General features: G+C 45.6%; 2 protein-coding genes across 2 annotated transcripts; both read left to right on the forward strand.

Annotated features, from left to right (window-relative positions):
• Window positions 1-1390: 1390 nt before the first annotated feature.
• On the forward strand, window positions 1391-11731 carry LOC123027041 (nucleoplasmin-like). The gene is made up of 5 exons (XM_044437385.1): window positions 1391-1444; window positions 6030-6149; window positions 6815-6908; window positions 7706-7815; window positions 11615-11731. Exons 1-5 carry the CDS (start codon window positions 1391-1393, stop codon window positions 11636-11638), a joined length of 402 nt encoding a protein of 133 aa, XP_044293320.1. The 3' UTR covers window positions 11639-11731.
• A 1556-nt stretch (window positions 11732-13287) lies between these two features.
• GOT1L1 (glutamic-oxaloacetic transaminase 1 like 1) lies at window positions 13288-22574 on the forward strand. Its single transcript, XM_044437386.1, has 9 exons — window positions 13288-13399; window positions 14488-14672; window positions 15755-15878; window positions 16644-16756; window positions 17874-17966; window positions 18665-18815; window positions 20606-20771; window positions 21349-21491; window positions 22399-22574. The coding sequence occupies exons 1-9, from the start codon at window positions 13288-13290 to the stop codon at window positions 22572-22574; spliced, it is 1263 nt and encodes a 420-aa protein (XP_044293321.1).
• Window positions 22575-22753: the final 179 nt, after the last annotated feature.

Consider the following 22753-nt stretch of genomic DNA (forward strand, 5'->3'; position numbering starts at 1 on the left):
AGCTCCATAGGAGCTGCTGCCATTGCAGCATCGCTCCAAGCTGTGCTAATTGCATATCAAATTGTGTTTTCATTTACTGATTCCGGCAGGGCCACAGATAAGGTAATCAAATGCAGAGTAGAAACAAAATATCGTAACTCGATCCACCCTTTCCTATATTGCACTGCTAGGGGTGCAATTATGAGGCCCTAGGGGAAGAAGAAAAGGACAGGTGCTGGGGCAAAGCTCTGTGAATTTCACAGGCATGTATCTTCGTTTCTTCTGCAAAAGGGCACGTGGAAGATATGCGCACGGTGATGCTCCAGATCAGCCTCCTAAGTGTCTTGGATGACAACTCCCATCACCCAAAGCATTGACCATTTGGAAGGCCTCAGGTTGGAGAGGGGAGCTTTACATTAACCTGCCAGCCAGTGGTGATATGGCAGGACCTGTCCCGGTTCAGTTTCCATTTGTGTGGGACAACAGGGATTGGAATGGTCAGGGAAACAGACTAGACTCAAAAAGAGAAGGCTGAAAATCCATCACTGCGCTTGTGAATTGCAGTTCAAGTAAGGCTCACATCCAAGGAGGAGAGGTAAAGAATTGGTGTTGTATTAGAGCCATTGATTAATGTATATAACTTTTCAGATAGATAAAAGCCAATGAGTAAAGGCCTGAAAAACCTGGTTCAGCTAAGAATGTATTTGCCTTACTGTAAGGATGTACAGGACACCCTTCAATGAAAACTTTAGAAGTCATCAGTGGTTATGAATAAAGCCATTTTCCCAGGGTGTTATCTGTGCTGCGATCCAATCCTCTAGATATCTACAGAACACATTTCCATACAAATGAGCCTTACTTTTAAGAACCTCAGTCTGTTGCAGCAAGAACAAGATATCTTGTAGCACATTTAAGACAGACAAGAATGTTAGAACACGACTTAAAAAGGCAGGACTGTACATCTTAGACAGTTTCTCTTTCATCCATGCTAAACCCAGCACACACGGCCTTTATGAAGCCCTGCCATCCCAGTAAGAATGATTTGCTGCCATCTGCTGGCCACGGAGATCTCTCCGATGGAAACCCAGGAATGAGCTGACTTCTGCTTGCCTTTCCTTCATTTTTTCCCCCACTGCTAACAAAGAAACGGGAAGCGAGTACCAATACTGCAAAGGGCTTACAATGCCCTTACTCTCTTATCCACAATCCCTGCCAATTAAGGTTGGCAGTGTTTGAAATGGCCCCTTAAGCTGTCGCTTGAATAGCAGTTGCCAACTTGGTGCAGGGCCAATGAACTGCCACACCCTGTCATGCCTGTCCTGGCTGGGATGGAAGGGAGTTATTGTCCAACAGATTTGGAGGGTACCAAGTTGGAGAAAGTTGTAAGTAAGGGGTAAAAGCGGTTAGAACTATGCATCTCATTCTGGTGGACTGGAAGACTATTAAAGGCACAAGAGCAGACCAGGTTAGCCTTTCTTTGGTTTGTTGGCAACCCTACAATAGATATATCTTCTTTTGTATAGATCCCCATGCAGAATAGGTGGAGAAAAAATAATCTAGTGGGCTTTCTGCTTCTGACCGGAAGGAAAAAAGAATTACTGGGGTCAGAAGCTAGCTGGTCGGGTACGGTGTGAACTCTGCGGCAGTGGTGTGTTTAGAACGAGAGATCTAGTAGCAAAGCTGAGAGTGATTAGTCATTTTTTCCACCAATATGAACATCTGTAAAAGAATAATTCTTTCCTTCAAGTGGCAACATCACCACTGTACAATTTTATCCTTGCTAAATATTTCTTATTTTTAAGAGTGGTGTTGAATGCAAAGCTTGTCCCGGCTTGCCTGCTACCTTCCTCTCACCTGGAAGCCCTTCCCTGTTTGCAGCTAGTTCTGTGAATACTTAGTGTGGCTGGAAAGGGAGGCCATGCAGGCTGAAAGGAGCCAGCAATTCTGTTTCCTGTGATGGTCTAATCAGGTACTAGCTCAGCCTTGGTTAAAAGATCCGAGAACTGCTGCTTTAAAACAAAGCTGGAATGCTTATAGCATGGCTGTAAAATGTTTTGCTGAGGTTCATCCATTTAGAGCGAGTCAGAGGAACTGAATAGATTACAAAAGGTGAGAAGAAATTAGCTTTTAAATCAAAGTTAAAGAACACTAACCTGATTTAAACTGCACATATGGAAGAATGTGCGATATATGCGTGGTATGTTTTAGGTACATATCAAACACCTATTTCTTTTGCTCAGGTCCTCCAAAACTGGTTTTTTTTTAACTTTTATGTTTTGAAATGTTTGGTTTAGTTTTGAAATGTTTGGTTTGAAATATTTTATTAGATGAGTTCTGTATTTATTATAATGCAATTTAACATATGACTTGCGAATTGCTTAGATATATCTTGTATAGACTGCTTAGTAAGCAGTATATAAATCAATTAAAAATCCTTTAAAGTGGGCAGGGATATGGGATATGATTCCAGATTTTGTGAAGGGTATAAGGATAAATTCTGGAGTGTTCTTATAGATTGTCATTTTAAATCTGCACTAATGCTAAAAGTATTTGGGTAAGGATTAAGCTTGGTTAGAAATCCTGTGGGAGAAAGACACATGGCAGTCTGTCTGAAATTTACAAAGTGCCGTTTGAGTCTGTTCTAGGGGTATTTTCTTCACAGTTTTGTGCAGTGGTATTTATTTGCTTTCTCATTGTCTTATCTGTATGAAGCACCTGTCTTAAATCTTGCTTAATGTTATGGATTACCTGGCTGGACTTGACATCTTTCTAATGGCTATTTTAACATATGTCAGTTTATTTGGCAACTATCTTTACTTACAGTTTTATGTATGGTACCTTTGGGACTGTTTGGGGTTTTGTTTTGTCCTGAAGACAATAAATACTTAAATCAAAACTTCTGCAGTTATGAGATAATATGTCACATTAGCACCCAAAGTGAACCGTTGCCTTTGTTTTGTGCCATCAGGTGATCTCTGCCTCAGTGAAGACCCTATAAATGAAAGCCCTCCGAAATTTCCCATCCATGCCAGCCCTGCTCAGCTCTTATAAATTCAAGACAATGGCTTCTTTTATGCAGTCAATCCATCACATATTTGGGAATTACCTTATATCTGGAGAAAACATTGTGACATTCCTTCCATTTCATAACATGCTAATTGCCCTGTTAGTTACTGTATGGATTTTTTTTCCCTTTTGGCATAGAGGTGTCTTCTACATTTACTACTCATGATGTTTTGTTTTGCAAAATAGACATTTTTTTTTTAAAATAGGATTTTCTAGAATTTCTAGAAAAAAAAATTCTTCGTAAGTTTTCAATGGCCATTTCCCTCATGATTATGCCCCTCCTGAAATTTAAAAGCACAGGGGAACAGGAAGCAGTAGTTCAGCTATCATCCTGCAAGAGGGCAACACCTTCCTGTCAATCAAATCCTTTCAAATAGTACTTTGTGGCTTTGTTTATGCAAGAGGAACTTATGAAAGCTGTAGCATATGAGGAGTACATTTTCTTTTCTGCAATTCTTCCTACCTCTATTGTTCTTCTTTTCTTAGATTTGTTCCCTCAATTTGTCACTGAAAAGGATGGACTCCTGTACCTTAACTTCTTTTTCTGCAGAAGAAAGACCAGCTGTTGTCTTTTGGGGTACGCTTGTGCATTGGGTATACAATTGGACATTCCCCAGGTCTAAAGGTGGTCTCATCCATTGAAGCTTGTGTTCTGAGCTTTATTGGATCTGTCCATGGTGCTGAACTCCCTCTCCAAATAGGTTCCCCACCCTGGAGCCCCAGAAATGGTACCTGGGGCACTCAGAACAAAAGCTGAAATGAATCAGGAGCCCCACTGGCAGAGGAGTCTCTTTTCCAGTGGCTAGATTCCTTCCAAGCCACTTATCACCTCGCAGTGTAGTGCAGTTGGTCTCTCTGTAGCATTGGAGGGCAGTAGCAACAAGTATTAAACAAGAGGGAGCACTGTGCCCCCTTTTGCTTCTTTCCCCCTCCCCAAGTTTTGCATGTCCAATGAGAATGCCTTTATTTAAAAAATGAGACTGGGAAACCTGTGGACTACCACTCCCGTCATCCTCATTCAGAGGCCATGCTGGGTGGAGTTCATAAAATTTGGAATCTTAACCACATCCGGAAGGCACAGATTTCCAACCCTTTCTAAAACACCCCAGTTCTGGGTGCTTTGAACATCATGTTCTGCTGAAAGTGTTGTGAGAAGAGGACCTTTTTATTGGACTTCAAAATTAAAATGCTCTCCCTCTCCTAGAATTGAATGGTATGAATTTTTGGTGCCAGGTGCCATTTGCTTTGTAGCCTTTACTACTTTAACTTTTCGCAAGGCAATCTTATATGCATCCGCTCAGAAAGAAGTCCTATGGGTAATGATCTGTGCAGGATTGCAACTGACATTTTTGGTTTAATCCTGACTAATTCTCAGGGCATGCTGTACTGTTATTCCGATGGGGGGAGAGGCTGGCTGGCTGGCTGTTTCTATTCTGACTGCTTTCCATGGGGCAGTCACATAGGCACTTTTTCTAGCCTTCTTGGATGTTGGCAAAGGCTAAAAGCAAGTCCCCGCACCCTTCTAAGGGAAATCAAGTTTGACATTTGACTGCCAAATTCAGGTCCCTGTAAAACAGGGAGTTTTGAAGGGGATCTTGGGGAATTGGACAAGTGCCAGGCATCAAAGACCGACCTTTAAAAAAATAATAATGGTTAATTCCACTTGACCTTCTGTTTTGTATTTTTGTCCATATTTTATTGGCATTGTATTTTAATATGTTTTAGTTGTTTTTTTATTGTTTTTTTATTGTGTTCTATCTTGTGACTGTGAGCCACCCAGAGGTGCTGTGGTACAATTGGTTGGCATGTAGTAAATGTAGTAAATAAAGTAAAATAATGCATTTCCTGATCTAGAATGACCAGTGGAATGTCTATAAGCTGGGAAAGTTACATCCCTGGCTTCTTGGTATACCTGCAGGCTGTGAATTAAACAACACAACCAGGAGATGTGTGTTGAAAGAGGATGAAGACTTATTGGAACACATTGTGTTTCTGCGAACGGTAAGCTGACTTTATGGTGGCCCTTCTTGCAAACTATTAGCTTGATCCTACACGGAAAAGCATTCCACTCTGTAGACCAGGACTTGGGAAGCAGTGGCTATGAGTGAAGCCCAACTTCCATTCAATGCAGCCAAGACAGTCAATGAGCAGAGACTCTAAACTTCTCTATAGAGAACTGACTGTGGTTACCAAATGGGAAAAGACAGACTGTATTTGCATGCCCAAGAGGCATTGTGCTTTTCAAGTAGCCTACCTAGCTAGCAAGAAAAACTTTGCAGCATCAATGTTGAAAACAGATCCTGGGAAAACACACGGTAGAAAACCTGAGTGAAACCTAGTTCCTCAAGAGCAGAGATGAAGACATTTCTGGATATTGTTGGACCCCAACTCCCATCAGCCTCAGCCAGCATGGTTGGTAGCCAGAGATGATGGCAATTGTGCTCCTACAACTGAAGGCCCTAAGTTCTCCCACCCCTGCCCTCTGATAATCAAAGCATACCTCCCATTGCATGATGAACTGAGATGATCAGAAAGAGATCCATGAGGTCTGTCTGGTATAACAGCAGATCTTGAAGTGCAGGTGTTCACTCCTGGGGAAAGTCCAGAAATCCAGGCAGCTATGTTGATCCAGACCAACAGACAAATTCTAGATGGTCTTTTTTAAAGCCAGTGGGACTTCGTTGCCCACCCAAACCAAGCTACTCCCAAATACTTGGCATTACAGCAAGGAACAATACAGTGCTGGGAAAATTAATTCCTTTCTACTCATTCGTAGCTAATGTGGAAACTCCAACTAAGCTCAGAGAGAACAGAGAGTGGTAGACGACACCAGTGTCCCTGCTGGGTCTCCAGTGCCAGGCCTGTGTGAGTCCTGATTCCACCATTACATTGATGGCTCCAACTTCCAACGTAGCTAAATTTGTGGAACAGTTTTGGTTGTTTACAGAATGGGCAAGTGACCCTTTCCCTTGTTACTCTTTCAGGTCTCCCTGGGTGAAGATGCAGATGATGTGCCCCATGTGGTTGCTGTGGAGTCCAGAAACATGGCCAGTATACTCAAGCCAATTCCAATTGTATCGCTGAAGCACTCGGCCTTACCAATGGTAACTCCACCACACTCCAGCAATTGAGAAATCTGAGATGCATGAGATTTCCATTTGATTTGTTTTTGACACAAACTGGCCCGACGTGTGCTTTGAAATGTGCATTGTGGGGGAAAGCCCACATGTTCATACTTCCCTCCATAAGAAGGATGCTACTTTTCCTATCTGTGGCAGAGCACCTCTTTGCAGACAGCAGATTTCAGGTGGATTTCGTGCCATCTCCTCCAGGTATGGCTTGAAAATTTCTTGCCTCATTACCAGGAAGACCATTGACAATACTGAGCTATCCTGACCAATGGCCTAACTCTGGCAGTAGCTCTCAGTGATCTTGCCCCAGGTCCTATTAGAAAGCCTTCTTCTGAAATCAGTCACTGACTCTCAGCCCAATCTACCTCACAGGATCGTGGTGAGGCTAAAATGGAGAAGAGGAGGGCTAGGTAAGTCACCTTGGGCATTTTGCAAAGAGGAAAAATAACGCTTTAGTTTTAAAATCAACGCTTATCAATTATTTGTGATAAATAATAAAAGGTAAGGTGGAAATATATTATGCGCACCAGTCAAGCATTTGCTGGGTTTGTTTTTCTGTTGCTCTACAGCAGCTGTAGTATATGCAGAAGAAAACACATTGTGAAATCTGTCAGCTTTTTGTTTGTTTTTTCAAACAGGTCAGTCTTGATGGCTTTGAATTTATCCCTCCTGTTTCCTTTATTTTAAACTCTGGAACTGGGCCAGTCTACCTCAATGGACAACACCTGATCTGTGAGTGAAATGCCAGACTCACTGGCATTTGGGTGCTTTGGACCTCTTGTCTTGCAAATGAATTTTTCATCTCATGTCTCTTGTAATAACTAATCAGAAGCTAAGAAATCGTTAAAAATAGCACCTCTGAAAGACAGACAGAAGCCTACAAATAAACACTTTTCCTAGGCATCTTCAGTCCATCTTCCAACAGTCTAACATAGGAGTAGGCAATTTGCAGCCCTCCAGATAATTTGGCCTACAATTCCCATCATCTCCCCCCTCCCCCCCCATTAGCTACATTGGGATGCCTGCTGGAAGCAGAAGACCAACAGGTACAGAGGGCTACAAATTACAGCCCTTGCTACAAGTGATGTCTTACTTTTCAACTGCCGGGAACAAAATCCTGCCAAACTCTGTTGACCAACAAAAACCCAGAAGCATCTAGCAGTGGCAAAGTTTATGAAAGAGGTTGAGAACAGCTGGCATGCCAATCCTGGGCATCTTTTTGTTTAAAAAAAAACACAAGAGTTCTGCCTTTGCAGTCATTGTGACATCAGGTCCTGCTCTCCCTTCCATTCTTCTCTTTCCCCCGCCCCCAATCCATCTTAACTGGCACAGAACTCTTGGCACAGTTGAGCACATTGGATGTGTTCATCGGGTGCCAGAACACCCCAAGTGCCTCCTTCTCTGTTTGTGCTCGTCTTCTTGCTCTTTGGGTGATAAACGAAAGGAGGAGATGTCCTTCCAAGGAACCCAGTTGTGCTGGTGGTGGTGGGTTTTCTATTTAATGCTGTCTTGCAACTCTCTCTTTCAAGTGGGAGAGGATTCCGACTACGAGCCCAGCGAAGGCGATGCTCCAGAGGACATGGACACTGGTGAAGGCAGTTATGAAGATGTGAGCGAAGCCAAGGCAGAAGCGCAAGCGGTAAGTCATCAAAACACGCATCTGTATGAATGCATGGCCATTCAGTGTGAAGCAGCATCCTTTGTGCAGGCCATGATACATAAGCGGGACCTGGAAATATCAACTGAAGAATGGTGTATACATTTATTAATTAAGTAGTGCTTGGACCTAGAATCTTTTCCCTGCCATCAAATTCCCACACAGCTCAAGTTTTACTATGGCATATGAGGGATTGAACGACTTCTGTTTTAATGGGACATTTGCAACTTGCCTCTTCATGATTCAGTTCCCAGTTCTTCCTTCAGTTCCTTTAGTGCAGCTTTTCCCAATCTGTAAGTTCAACTAGCCAGCTTGGAAAGATGGAAGAGGGACAGCCCAACACATCTGGAAAACATCAGGTTGGGGAAGGCCGCTTTTAGTGCAGGTAACAGGGTTTTTCTCTCCTCCTGTAATGTTTCCCATCTAGGGGCTTTTTGGTAGACAGTTCCATCAATTAAATCTCTCCCATCTGCATCTGAGAGGAAAGAACATTTAAGACAAGAGATGTATCACAATCATGACTGCTTCCAGAAGGGTAGCCGTTTCAGGCTGTTGCGGTGAACGTAGCAAAACATCTTGTGGTACAGCCCTACCAGGTTGCTTTTTTGTGAGGTGAAGTCTCTGAAGTGGAAGCTTTCAGCGCCCTCCCAAGCTGCTGCATTCACACAAGATAATTGATGGTGGTGACCATCGCCTCTCTCTTCTGTCTTTCTTTTAGACAGACCTTTGAGCCCATCTAGTGAAAGCAGGTTGCGGGGTGGGGCGGGGCTGTGGGGGGAGCCCACAGGATTCTCTGTATCCTACTTTCTCCACTCCCACCCTTTCGGAGCCCTCCAAAGCCACTGTTGCTTTCCATGGTGGCTCCAACAGGATGGAGAAGGGAAAGGATACCACAGCCCCCTTAGCAGACGCTGTAGCGGTGTCTATGGCCTTGGAGGTGGGTTGTCCAAAGAATCATGTGCTTCCTGAGATGCTCTCCTGGGACCAGATTCTGTGAGGATAAAATGCAAAATTGCACATGCTTGGGGTTTGCTCGTTTGTTTGAAATCAAGTTTGGCGACCAGTTCTGCTGCTGTTCTTGTGCCAGCACCAGCTGTACAGCGTGGAATAGCTGTCGGACTGGGGTCTTTGTCCTACACACAGCCTTCTGAAGGGAGTTCCATAAGGGTCTAGAATGGGGGTGCAGAACCTTAGGCCTGGGGGGCCATCCCTGCACCCCTATGTTCTCAAGCTGCCACCCTGGGCTTCTCCAGATGCCACACCCCCTCCCCTCCCCTCATCTACTCATTGTTTGGTGATTTCCCAGCTCTTGTGCACCCCATGGGCAAGCCAAGCCTAAAAGGTTGGCATGCCTCTCCTTTCTGACAAGAATAAACATCAAGCAAAAGTGTGCTTGCCTTTTTAGGATGTGTGTCGGCCCCACCCCTCCCTGGAAATCAGCTCCCCAAAGCTGCCCTGGAATGGCATTTGGGCTGGGTGAGGATTCTCACCCTGCTCTAAAATTGCCCAGGTACCGAATGGCGCCGTCATAGAGGGGGTTTCTCTTGGGGGAGTAACAGGTAGGTGCCTCAGTACTGTCAGGGAAGCAAATGCCCAGCTAGAAGAGAATGAATGCAAAATGTTCTGAACTGCTGGGGAACACACTGGCATTTGGTCTTTGTTTAGTCATTTGATTTATATCCTGCCTTTTTTTCTTCTGAAGAGCTCAGAGCAGCTTGCATCATTCTCCTCCTGCTGCTCCCCATTGTACCCCTCAACAACACCCCTGCGAGGTAGGCTGCGCTGAGCATCTGTGATTGGTGCAGAGACCCCCAGCTGGCTCCATGCCTGAGCCTTCACATCCTGCTCTCTCACCTGCCATGGGCCTGATTGTAACGCTCATGCTCAAGTGCTGATCCTCTTGGCTACCCCACGCCTTTCTTGGAGCTCCGCTCAGTGGCAGAGGGAGGTGGTATTTGGGCAGCATATTCCAATGGTGGAAAGCACTGAGGAGGTGCTGGTAGACAGACCAGGGCATGTCCCACATCTCCGGACTCTCTTGCTGCCCTTAGCTGCAGTCAGAACTGTCCCCTCACTAGGGGAGGAGGAGTATTCAGTAGCCAGACACGTGGGGCTTTGTAGTAGCCGGGGGAGTGGGTTGGCTCCCTCTAGTCCTTCTAAGCGTGGGGAGAAGCAGAGGCGCTGGCTGTGCAGCTAAAAAGGAAGGTGGAAAACATTAGAGGTTTTCAGGATGGCATTTTTGGTAAAGGAAGGGGACTCGTGCAATAATGAAGGAATGTTTGGGGTGGATGCAAAGAGAAGCAGAGGATGGGCGTTGGGGAAAGCAGAGTTGGTCACAGACAGGAAAGGGGGTGCCACCGTTCTAGCAAAACTGTTCTGGGCTGAAGACCTTCTCCTCTGACTACACTGGCTCTAGTGAGGCAGCAACAACTAGGTTAAAAAGAACAGAATTTTGTCAAAACATTGGAAGAAGGATGGGGAACAGGTGGCCCTTCAGATGTAGTGCTGGACTACAGCTCCCATCATTCCTCACTGCTGGTTATGCTGGCTACAGCTGATGAGAGTTGTAGGCCAAGAACATTGGAGGGTCATGTGTTCCCCAAAGCTGCACGATGGGGAGACAGAACTAAAACACTGAGTTGCCGTTTGCACCCAAAAAATGAGGGGGCAAGTTGGTTCCCTCGCATCTGCTTTAGTCAGAGTACAACATGGTCGAGGCCACGAGGAGCCCTTTCAAGGAGGAAAGTGGAATACAGAAGGAAAGGGCACGCCACAAGGTTACTTTTGTAGAGAGAATGAAGCCATGTTTTGGAGGACAAATTCAGCATTTTTCAGGGCAACCAGGTACAGTTTATATGCTGAAGATTTAATAATAGAAAACAAACGAACAAACAGATGATGCCAGGATACCTGAGTCCCGATGCCCCCTCACAACCGTGATTGGGGCACACCTGTAAAGCTTAAAGATGTCAACCTGTAAGGATGGACTCCCTCTAGGGATTGAGGGGAGCCACTCTGGCTACCCTAAAACCCTTCAGAAGCTGTACCCCACCTCCGCTGTACCCAGAAAAGTCTGCCACTGCTGAGTTCCCAGCAATTCTCCTGGGGAACAGGGTGCAAATACATGTGTGCCTTATTTCCAAACAGAATAAGGCCCCTAAGAGAATGCAAAACTGTTTTTGGTGGTAGTGGCAGCACAATCGGGCTGCGAAGCCACAGAACAGCCATGGCAGTCTGCACATGCAGCCCTGATTCAAATGTGGTTAATTGGAAAGTCAGTTGGTGACTAATTATTTATCCTGGCTTAAGTAAGCATACAAAAATCATCTTAGTGTTAAATGCCTTATCTGATAGTCCCTTCCATGACTGTGGCCTTGGATATGATTTAGCATTTTGCATGCGGTATCCAAGGACTGCCTTGGATCCCAACAATGGCATGGACCTCCATTCAGGTACAGCAGGGTGGAAAAACACCTTCCGCCCAAGGGCCAAATTCCATTTTGAAGAAGCTCTTGGGGGTGACAGCCAGTATAAACAATACCGAACCCCAGGTGGACCCAATGGTGTGAGTTGGAATAAAGGAGCTTTCAATATTCCTAACGTCAACCAGAATGCTAACCTTTATTTATGTATTATTTTAACCCACCCAATAACAAAGAGTTTTGGGCTATTTAAAGGGGTGGGGATGTTGATTGTTAGCTGCTTCAAACTGGAAGTGTTCATATTGTGACAGCTTCTTGCTTTAACATTGGCACTGATCCTCTGATGTTTTTGCTCTTAGGAAGAAACATCTAGTGAAAGATGATGTCCAGTTTCCTTGTTGTAGCAAGAATCATATGGAGGACGTCTGTTTGAAAAACAACTTTAAATAACTCCATATGTTACCAATGGATTGTGCTCCTAGGGAATTATGCTACCAATGCCTGATTAAAGATTTGTTGCAGGAAAAAAACCCAGCTGCTTCTCTTCTGTTCTCTGCCAATTCTAACCTTGGAATTGTTGCAAATTTCCAAAAAGATACACTTGAATAGTATTATCGTGTGACTAGGAAGTTTAGTTTCTATCAGAGGTGAATAGACACCATTCTGGGGTGGTGGGGAGGAAAGCAACGATCTCCACCCATGATGTTTAGTTAGCTTTTCTTAGCACGTACTGTCAAATTGGTTAGCTTCATGCTTAAATACAGCTGATCTCTTTCCTTGGAGCAAATCCCATATGTTGGTAGGACACCTGGAGCACTAACTTGTTTGCTAGTTGCCCTCAGTGAGTATCCAGGGCAGAATGCGTTCCAATGGAGCAAAGCTCAGGGAACCAAGATTTAGGGTGGAGGCCAGGAAGTACTTCCTGACAGTTAGGACCCCGAGGGTATGGAATGGGCTTCCACGAGAGGTGATTGAAGCCCCAGTGGTGAGAGTATTTAAGGATAGGCTGGACATGCACATGGTAGGCATGTCATGAGCAGAGCCGGCTGGAGCCAGCGGTCAGACTAGATGGCCCAAGAAGGCCCTTCTGACTCACTCTGTTTCTATGTTCTGCATTGCCATAGTGCAAGAGAACAGTTCCTTTGCCCAAAGAGACATTCAGTTTACAGTCTAACCTGGGAGAAGAATTGAAGGGAAGGGAAATGGAGACAGGAGTGCACAGGGGAAGAATATGAAATTAGTTATGTGTACCTAGCCTTGTTTACACTGAGATCCTGATTTCCTTCCCCTGTCTCTCTAAAGCTCTCTGTAATTATTTGTGGTATCAGCTCCTAATATTTCCCTAACTGATTGTGGAAAATGCCTCGCTTGTTGAATTTAGCATTAATAAGTGATAGCAGCTAATAGTCATAGAAAGAGATGCCATCCCTGCCTCTAAAACCTTTTTGTAGCCAGTCACATCCTGGGGCAGTCAAGTCTATAAATGACTCACGTTGCTACTGTATCAATCTGGCACCTTCCAAATATGTTGGACTACAATCCCCATCATCCTGAGGCAGCATGACTGGCTTGGCATGATAGCACTTGCAGTCCCATGCAATAGGAAGATATACTTTAATATTTCCTGAAGCTGCAGCTCATCTATTTCAATAGGTGATCAGGAATTGTCAGGAAAAGGAGAAAAGTATTTTGGACCAGATTTCTCCATGCCATGAATCATTGCATAAAACTTGGCTCTCTCTTTCTCAGTGTGTGTGTACATGAATGTGTCTCTATTTAGATGGAGGAGTGGAAAGGTGCACATTTTGTGGGCAAACGAATGGTGCCACCAGATGGGCTCCTTTCCATCAATGGCCTTACTTCGGAATGTTTGGATGCAAATATGTACAATAGCCCAGGAAACCATTGTCTTCAGCATTCCATGAGATGAAACATTGGTATAGGTGCTTCTGAAGTGCTCTAAGTAGGGCTTCGGAGGCCAGTCTTTGAGCAGAAGAAACATCCATGTGAAAACTTGCTTAGTCTTTGGACTATGGAGAGACTTTCGGTCTTCCTTGATGTTCCTCTAGCTAAAACAACAGGCGTTCCAATGGATGCCTACAGGGATGATCCTTCACCCCAAAAAGTGTGCCTCGGCCATGCAGGTAAATCTCCTGGACAAGTGTTTATCTCTAAACCATACTGTTCGTCTACCTGCTGGTTTGTGTCTGTTCAGAGTGCATAATCTCCATCCTACATTATTACAAAGCATCAGCAGATGTTCTCCATTAACACCTAACTGTAGATGCACCATGGAACTGACCTTTTGCTGCTGCCTCTGCTAACAGAGATGTGTAAACTCGATGTCTTAATGGAAGGTCTGAGGTATGACCTCAGTACATGTGCGCTTACATTGATCAGTCAATAGAAGCTGGCTATGGCCCAGTAGCAGAAAGCATGCTCTGCAAAGACAAGATCTCATGGGCTTAGTCTTGGACATCTCCAGTAGGACTGGTACCATGTGATAGGAAAGGGATCTACCTAAGGCTGGAAAACCACCAGCAATACTGAAGCAAATGGGCAAATGCTCTGAGCTGATATAGGGAAATGCCCTATATTGCCTTATCCTGGATTATCATTCTGCACTAGATGAACCCAAATTCATTAGTGAGATAAGCTCATAGAGAAGGTGGGGGTTGGAGGGAGGGATTGGAAGGAAAGAAGAGCACGTGTCGCAGAAGTGTCCTGGGTGGTTCCAGAGCACACCTTTCAGGAAGGGAGACAGTGGAGGGAGGTGGAGCTGGAGGAAAAGTGATGGTTCAGGATGCCAAAACCACAAAAAATATGGGAACAAGGCTGGTTTGAGGAGCTTATAATGAACCAGGGAGAGATTTAAGGAGAGGCATCACATGATCCAAGCAAGAAGATATGCAAACAATTTTGTCATCGGCGTACTGCATAGACATCAGAGGACCAAGGTAAGACAATAGAAAATCTGAAGTCACAGAGGCCTGTTCAAAACATGACTAGGGTGTATTCTAGAAGTTTTGCCATGGGTACAAAGAGAGCAGCTATTAAGAAAAAGACTAAGCAATCTAGAATTCCAATATTTCAGGGAGAAATTCAGTTCTGAGGCATCCCTAGAGTAGCCCTTCGCATGGGAATGAACATGGGATCAGCCCACAAGAATTTCCATTTTCATCACTGAAATCTTAGCTGCTGTGTTTCAGTCTGAACCATGCACTCTTCCTAGGCTGCCAGACTGATTGTGCAGAAACAGTCTGGATACCTCCAGTTGTGCAACGAATTCTGCTTCAAATCCCCCAAGACCCAACACTGGATCATGAATACCTCCCAGAGCTTGGCATTGTGGAATTCACCAGAGCAGCCATGGAGCTCATCATTGGCAAGGACAGTCGCGCACTCTTAGACAACAGGGTATGGCTTTTAGATGCACTAATGCCCAAATTAAATGCATCTCAGAGCTAAAAGACGGACAATGAATAGTGCAACTATATATAACTCTTAGACTGTAACCCCCACAGAGCTCAACGCCTAGGGAGAAAGTCCCAATCAATGGCACTTGTTTCTGATTAGACATGTGCATTCAGACATAACATCTCTCTCCTTAACTCTGCTTATCTGGACTTCATGTTCCTGGTTGACCGAACCTGCTTACATTTTGTTTGTTTGTTTTCTGCCCAGATTTTTGATGAAAAAGATCTGCAAGGTGGCAGAGGCAAAGGAATAATAAGAGCATGGGACTGGGACTCAGGCGACCTGGGTTCTAGTCCCCGCTCAGCCATGGAGCCAACTGGGTGACCTTGGGCCAGTCACAGACTCTCAGCCCAACCTACCTCACAGGGTTGCTGTTGTGGGGATAAGATGGCAGAGGAGATGTAAGCTGCCTTGAGCCCTTTGTAGGAAAAAGGCAGGATATAAATTGAAAAAAAATAAATTATGAGAGGGCTTCTCCCTCTCCCCATGGCAATGTAATATTCTTCTGGACTGGCCGGTCCTCCTCAGTCCCTCATTAGAGCGAGGGTGGGCAACCTGTGTCCCTAGGATGCCATGCAGCATTCAGCCCTATTTCATGCCACTCACCACTTACTTTCACGGCCCCTCTGCAAATGGTCAGTTCAGGCCTCTGGCAAGAATGATGTCCGCAGTTTGCTGGGTTGGGAGGGGAGAAGAGGAGAGAGAGTTAAAGGGGTCTCAGAAAGAAGCACTCATGGGATTTTCAGCCTTCTGAGCCAAAATAACTTTTCTGCATTGAGTACTATGACCCTTGATTTTGCTTGGTACCATTTGCTGTTCTGCCACAGGCAACAACATGTCTTGGTTTAGCTCTGGCGATCCAAATTACAATTGTCTGGCCCAGTTGAATTACCAGTGATACATATTCTTATGCTCATGCTCATTGTCTCTCTCTCTCTCACACACACAAATCTACTTAGGGCAAGCTGTTTTGTATTTCTGGAAGTTTAATTAACAGTGTTCTCTCTTTTCTCTGTAAACAGGCAGGAGGTGTTCACACCATAGGGGGAACAGGCGCAGTATGGATTGGAGCTGAATTTCTGCGCCGTTGGTACAAACCCAGTAGTTCGACTCCAGCAACTATTTATATTGCTGAACCACAAATGGGTAAATGCTTTCCCCCCATCCTCCCATCAATTCGTTTTTGATCTATTTCTATGGTTGAAACCACAAGTGCTGGGAAATGGTGCTGGCAGGGGTCAGACAAAATCAGCTGCGTGCACTGGAAGGGTTCATAGGGTGGGAAGGTCCGAAGACTGGGGGTGGGCAACAATTCTCCCCCAGGCACCAACCCTGTGGTCTGCACTCTGAAGCAACAGCGCATGCACATGCCTAACTACCACTGGGTTTACAAGCTGAATTATTTTCAAGCTAAATTCTGTGTAAATTTGTCCCAGTAACCCTTAACCGTCGTTACTCTGGGGGACCAATTGCCATTTCCCCCTTCCTTTGGAGCAACTGGCTGTGGGATCACATTCACAGCAGGGGCTGCCCGTGGCCCATGTTGTCTATTCCAGGTCTGCACCCCGATCACAGAGCATACCTGGAAGGAGTCTGTGAATGTACATCAATTTCTGGCAGTCATTTGGTGAGGGTACCTGTGCTCTTTCCTCAATATTTGAAACGTGCTTCCTGACCCAAAATGGTCAATGTCTACATTGGCCCAGCTGTCCCAGTATTGCCTAGTCTGGCAGGCTGCAGATTTCCATGGACTCCAGCAGAGGTCATTTCATAGGCGCTTGGAGACCTTCTTCATGCCATGCATGTACTTGCCATGGTTTGATGAGCTGTACCCCATTTCTTACCCATGATTATAAACCTTGGAAAAAATGGTAGCACATATAGCTTTACCCATTTTTCCTGTTCTTTCAGACACTGTTGGTTCCATCTTCAAACAAGTTGGATTTACCAACATCTGTCTGTACCATTTATGGGATCCCATCCAATTGATGGTCGACATCAAAGTGTTCCTGAAGGAACTGCAGGTATGGGCATAAGAACATAAAGACTTCCCTGCTTGAGTTGACCAATTGTCCACCTTGGTTCTCGACAATTGGACGTGAAGCCCAAGGACAAATCCTCTGCTTACCTATGACTTGACAGGCAGTCACTCATTCTTTCTCACTGAAGCTTACTTTAAACTCTGAGGAGGAAGGCTGGGATGATATTGCATCATTGAAACTGTCTTATACCAGTCCAGACCATGGGTAATATCTGATGTTGTGGTATTATGTGGAGCCATTGAAATCAATGAGACTTAAGTCCTATTTGTTGCCATGACTCTACTCTATGAAAGTCTAACACTAGCATCATTGAAACTGTCTTATACCAGTCCAGACCATGGGTAATATCTGATGTTGTGGTATTATGTGGAGCCATTGAAATCAATGAGACTTAAGTCCTATTTGTTGCCATGACTCTACTCTATGAAAGTCTAACACAGGATACAACAATGTGTGTCTACCTCACTCAGTCATATTCACTCTGGTAGGTAGCATTTCTCCAGAGTCTCAGGCCCAGGACTTCCTCATTGTCTCCTACCTGCTTCTGCCAGAAGATGATGCCAGGAATGGACCAGGTAGTTATCCACAGGCCAAGAATGTGTTCTACCATGGAGAGATGGTTCTCACTCCCATATTTGAGGGAAATCAGTGCAACTGGAGATCAACCAAACCTGAAAACCTCATTCCTAGGAAGTATGTCAGCTACGGATGGATCATAAATGGTTTTGGCCATCCCCGGTTTTCTGGGAGAGTTAGAGCTCAATGGCAGAGCCATGCTTTTCATGCAGCTGGTCCTGGGTTCAATCGTCAGCTTCTAGAGGTAGGCCCAGGAGACTTCTGCCTGGAAACTCTGGAACTGGAACTGCCAGTCAGTGCCAACAATGCTGAGCCAGCTGGACTTGAAGCAGTCTTGGCACATTATGTCCTTAGGCACTCCGGGGTGCTCTTGAAAAGGTGGGTCTGCAGCAGGAGCCATCTTGCCTCTAGGGTGTTCCTCTTTCTCTGAGTTCTATCTAGGAGGCTGCCTGACAAGACTTGTGGGAGCTGCAGCTTTTGTCCTGCTGACACAAGGTGACTTGATGACCTGGTTTGCTTGCAGGATGCACCAGAAGGCTCTGTCGTGTTCCTCCATGCTCCTGAAGAAGCTGGCCTGACAACCGGGCAGTGGGAAGAAGTTGCAGCAGCGATGAAGGTAACAAGAGATCCCCTTGTCTCCTCCTCCTCCTCCTCCTCCTAGAGCAGGGGTGCAAGTGTCGGAGCGCCCCCTTCTGCCAGTCCACTTAGTTTCGGGGCTTGGAGAGGAGGTGGGATGGCACCCTCCGTCCTTCCTTCCACCAAACTGCTCCCTCAGTTGCGTGGAATTCCATTCATTTGCCTACATGCACCTCCTTATTCCCTATGGCAACCAGGCTGAGCTTCAATCAGGGGTGGGGTGCCTGTCTCCATCAGCTTCAGGCAATATGACGAATGCCCAGAGGAGATGACAGCTGCAGTCCAACAACAGCTGGGGGGCTCAGAGTCCCTCTTCCTGGCTTGATTGCAGGCAAAATTATAGGGGAGGAACTGAAGAAGCACCTGGAGCTGGGGCTGGGAACACCTGGCACCGGATCTGTTTGAGCCCCACGTGGCCTCAAAACTTCATGCAGCCACTCGTGCTGCCCCCACCCCATGTGCTGCCTAATACAGTGATGTCGCAACAAAGAGACTTGTGGCTTGCTGCCAGAATTTGTGGGATCTCATCAGTGCAAAATGCATTTTATTTGCCCCTTTGGTATCTCCACCTCAGCTTGCCCAACCTAGCAGTAGAGTCATTCACAATATTGCATCGCCCTGCTTCACAGCCATGCACTTGCTACTTTCTTTTGCTCCTCCCCTCCACCGCGTCTCCAGACAAGGCATCTCTTCCCCTTTTTCGACATCCCAGCTCAAGGACTAGCTTCAGGAAACCTGGACAGAGATGCCTGGGCGCTGCGGCACTTTGTGGAAAGAGGTTTTGAGCTTCTGTGTGCCCAGTCCTTTTCCAAAATATTTGGCTTATATGGTAAGTCAACCTTCTCCATTGGCCACACTCTGTGGGGCTTAGACAAAGCAAGTTTCATCTGGGAGATTCACAAGAAACCCCTCAAAGCACGTACGGGGGGGGGGGATGCACTAGCTGGCCACATCGCTGTCACTAATGCATGTACCAGCCAGGTGCTATTCCAGCAGCAAAAATGTCAGCCCTGTGAAAAGGGCCCTGTCTCCTGCACATTTCCACTGAATGCACAACTGGTGCGGGAGGCATAGCCCACCTAGGAGTTGTCAGAAGGGTAGCTTGTGTAGACCTTTCATACATGCTTTCAGGACATGAACAGGGCATGCCCTTTCCTGAGAATAAGGGCACTGGAGAAATTCAGAAACAGCAGGATTCCAGGACAGAAAAAGAATGTAAGAAGAACCTTGCTGGACCAGAGAAGAGGGCTATCTAAGGGAGCACGCTTTTTCTCACAATGGCCAACCAGATGCTCCACCCTTGAACCACAGCCCATCCCCTAATCCCTCTTTTGAAAGCCTTGATGAGCTCAAAAACCATCACCCAACAGGCAGCACCTCCCCAGTGGGTCAGGCAGCAGCTTTTCCTCTCACCTGTCACCACATCTGCTTGATATATGAGGGCATGCATGAAACCTGGGACCTGCTGTGCACGGGACATGTCTCATGTGTGATGGTTCTTCCTGCCAAAATGCCTACTGACAATTGCACATCACTGTGAACCGAGTGCACCATTGTCTTAAGCAAAGGAGGAGTGCTCTGGCGGGAAAAGCAGAAAGTCCCTGCCACATGCTAAGATGGTACTGTACCCACGTTCAAACACTAGAGGTCCCAGAAGACAAGAGAAAAGGAATTTCAAAAGGAGGCAGAAAGAAATGAGTGGAACATTAAACTCTTCCTCTTCCTCCTCTTTTTTGGGAGTATTCCCAGGCTTTCCCTTGCTACACCAATGCTAAGTTCATATACCGTTCTCCAGTTCCCACTGAGCTGAAATGCTTTGGCTCAATTCTCCATATCACCAGCAAGGCTGGGGAGCTGTCCAGCGCTGCCAGAATGAGTTTGAAGGAAAGCACACAGAATCAGCAGGGGAGCTATCCAGCCAGGCCTCCAGTAAGGAGTCGGGCATAAAGTTGCAGCCGCACCTGTCAAGCAAGTGTTGGCTGTTTGGAAAGGAGACCCACTCCTTGGAGCTTCCCCAGGGGTCTAATTCAGAGTACCTATTGCTGTCCTGTCAGCTCAGACATGATCTAGAGATGCATGCACCCAGCCTCCTGCTTCAGGCCTCTATTTCTGGGGGTGCTGCTGGTGATGGCACAGGGCCACAGGTGGGGTGTGCATCTGGCCATACAGCACTGGGTCCGTTGCCTCAGACAGTGGTACAGTCCTCCTTCTCTAATCTCACTGTGTCGCATTGGATGATTGCACTCCAAACTGGTAGCGTTCATAGAGAAAATATGATGTACTTTCATGCAGCTCTTTATCAAACCTCCTCTGACCCCAATCCAGAATGTTGGCAAGAATGATCTTTACTCCCACAGCTTCTCTCTTGGTGAGGGGGAAAAGAAAGAGAATGAAAGAGAAGGAAGTGGCGGAAGAGGAGGGAGGGGAGAGATTGGAAGCAACCTAACAAATTGCACTCAGAGAAAATTTGAAACTCAGCAATGGAAAGGAAATCCCTCTCATTAACTGGCAGTTCCCTGAGACCCATTGTGTGGGGCAGGGTTGATTGTATAAGCATGTTACTGATCTAGGTAGAAATAATAGTGTGATGCCCCATCTTTGTCTCACCTTTGCATGCAGACGAGCGGGTGGGGAACCTCATCGTGGTGACCAAGGACAATGAGACACTGCTCAGAATCCACTCCCAGATTGCCAAGCAAATCATGATGACATGGTCTGGCCCCACCAGCTTGGGGGGACGGGTCATTGCGATGGTGCTAACCAGCCCTGCCCTCCTCTATGAATGGTAAGAAGCAACACAGGCAGCTCCCATCTATAATAATGAAGTGTGCCGCAGTAATTTACAAAATTCCAACCTGTTTACACTGGCTGAGACAAAACAACAAACCAGAGAAGGGCATTCCTCAAACCGATATGCTGCAGCCATTAGCAATATTTCTAAATGAAGTATGAACAGGGACTCTTGACAGAGATGGTCAAAGCTTGAGGTGACCAGGAATAGATTTTTGTCTGGAATGATAGTGAGCTCAGTTCAGTTCTATTAATCAGAATGAATTCCTAGGCTCAGAATTATTTCATTATAAGTGTGTGTCATTTGCATCAAATTCTGGTTGGTGAATCTTGGGGTTTATTCCAGGAAGAAGAGCAGAATTAGTATATCCTGTGATCCTGAAGTCTGCCTGCTTGTGTCTCAGGGGATGTATGCATGCATCAGAGTGGGCAGAGAAGGGGACATACTAATTTCCTTAAGCTCCCCCCCCCACAAAAAAAAAAAAAAAAACTATGGCTCTCTCAGCTGGATTCAGCTAAGTCCAAAGCAGTCTCTATGAGAACCATAACCTAGAAAATTCCATTTTCTTCAGGAAACAGAGCCTCCAGACCCTGGTAAAAAGAATTATGCTGATTCGAGAGAAACTGAAAGAGAAGCTGCGGATCTTGGGGACCCCAGGCTCATGGGAACATATTACAGAGCAGTCAGGAGTATATAGTTTCACTGGGCTCCTCCGTAAGTATCCAAGAAGCTGATTCTGTTACTATTCCCAGAGCAGGCTTCCAGGAACCAAAGAAGAACCCTGCTCAGTCAGGGCTGTGCCTCTCTCATCCAGTTCTGTTCACGGCATGGCTATCCGACTGCCTGTGGAGAGCCATCCTAGGCCCTGAGGCCATATCCTGCCAGCTCTGTGGACCTTTTCAGTCCCTTCTTTGTTTTGTGAGCTGCCATCCAGGTGCCCGATAAAGCAATCATGGGACTGCTGTTCAGGGGCCTCCATCTTGCCTGCCTACTTAGAAATTAGAAACTTCAGAAATTAAGTATTAATAATAGATGGAGTAGAGCCAAGCTCCTCATTCTGATGTTGGGTGAGGACAGAAAGCATATTCTTTTGAGAGGATCTGACTGCAGGAGGTGGGTCAAATTTTCATAGGGGAAAATTCCACAGGGGGTGGGCAGAATTTCCAAGCTTGTAGGTGTAGCCCTAAAACTTACAGATATTTCAGTTAATCTTCATATTGCTTTTATTCTATTTTAAAATTTGTTTTACTGTTTTGTATTTTAGAGTTTTGACTCTTGTGAATAAATGCATATGCTTAAAAAACATTCTTAATGAATGTACACCATTATGGCAGTGTTCACTAAAGAATGGTTTATAAAAACTTTTAATAAAATTAAAATTAAAAGATTGTTCTCATTTTGCATGTTCATGCCACCCTTTTGCTTCCACTAAAGGAACCCAAAGTGGCTCACAAAGTCCACTTTTTCCCTATTTTATCCTCAAAACTATCCTGTGAAGTAGGCTAGGCTGAGCCAAAGTCACCTAGTGATCTTTGTGGCTGGGTGGGGAATAAAACCCTGGTCTTCTGAATCCTAGCCCAACACTCCAACCAGGTGAATACTGTTATTCTTTCCATGCCAGCTTCCCAAGTGGAGTACCTAGCGAGGCACAAACACATCTACCTCTTTCCGAACGGGCAGATCAACATCTGCAGCATTAACTCCAGGAACCTGGAATACGTGGCTCAAAGCATCCATGAAGCCGTGGTGGCCACCACTCTCCAGGACTGCAGTCACACCAGGAAGAATGTTGACTAAGGAAAGCCCTGCCAGGAATCACGTGGATGGAGCCAATCTGAGTGTTTCTTAAAAACTGTAGCGGTAGTAAAATTGTGTTTCGGAAATCCTCTCTCAGATCAGATTGAATTCATTTCTTTGGACCACAAGTCCAAACTAAACGCATAATCTATTCCTCAGGATTTCAAGGGTTGGATCCA

Source organism: Varanus komodoensis, unplaced genomic scaffold (genome assembly GCF_004798865.1).
Source record: "Varanus komodoensis strain SLA01 unplaced genomic scaffold, ASM479886v1 scaffold30, whole genome shotgun sequence".
NCBI lineage: Eukaryota > Metazoa > Chordata > Lepidosauria > Squamata > Varanidae > Varanus > Varanus komodoensis.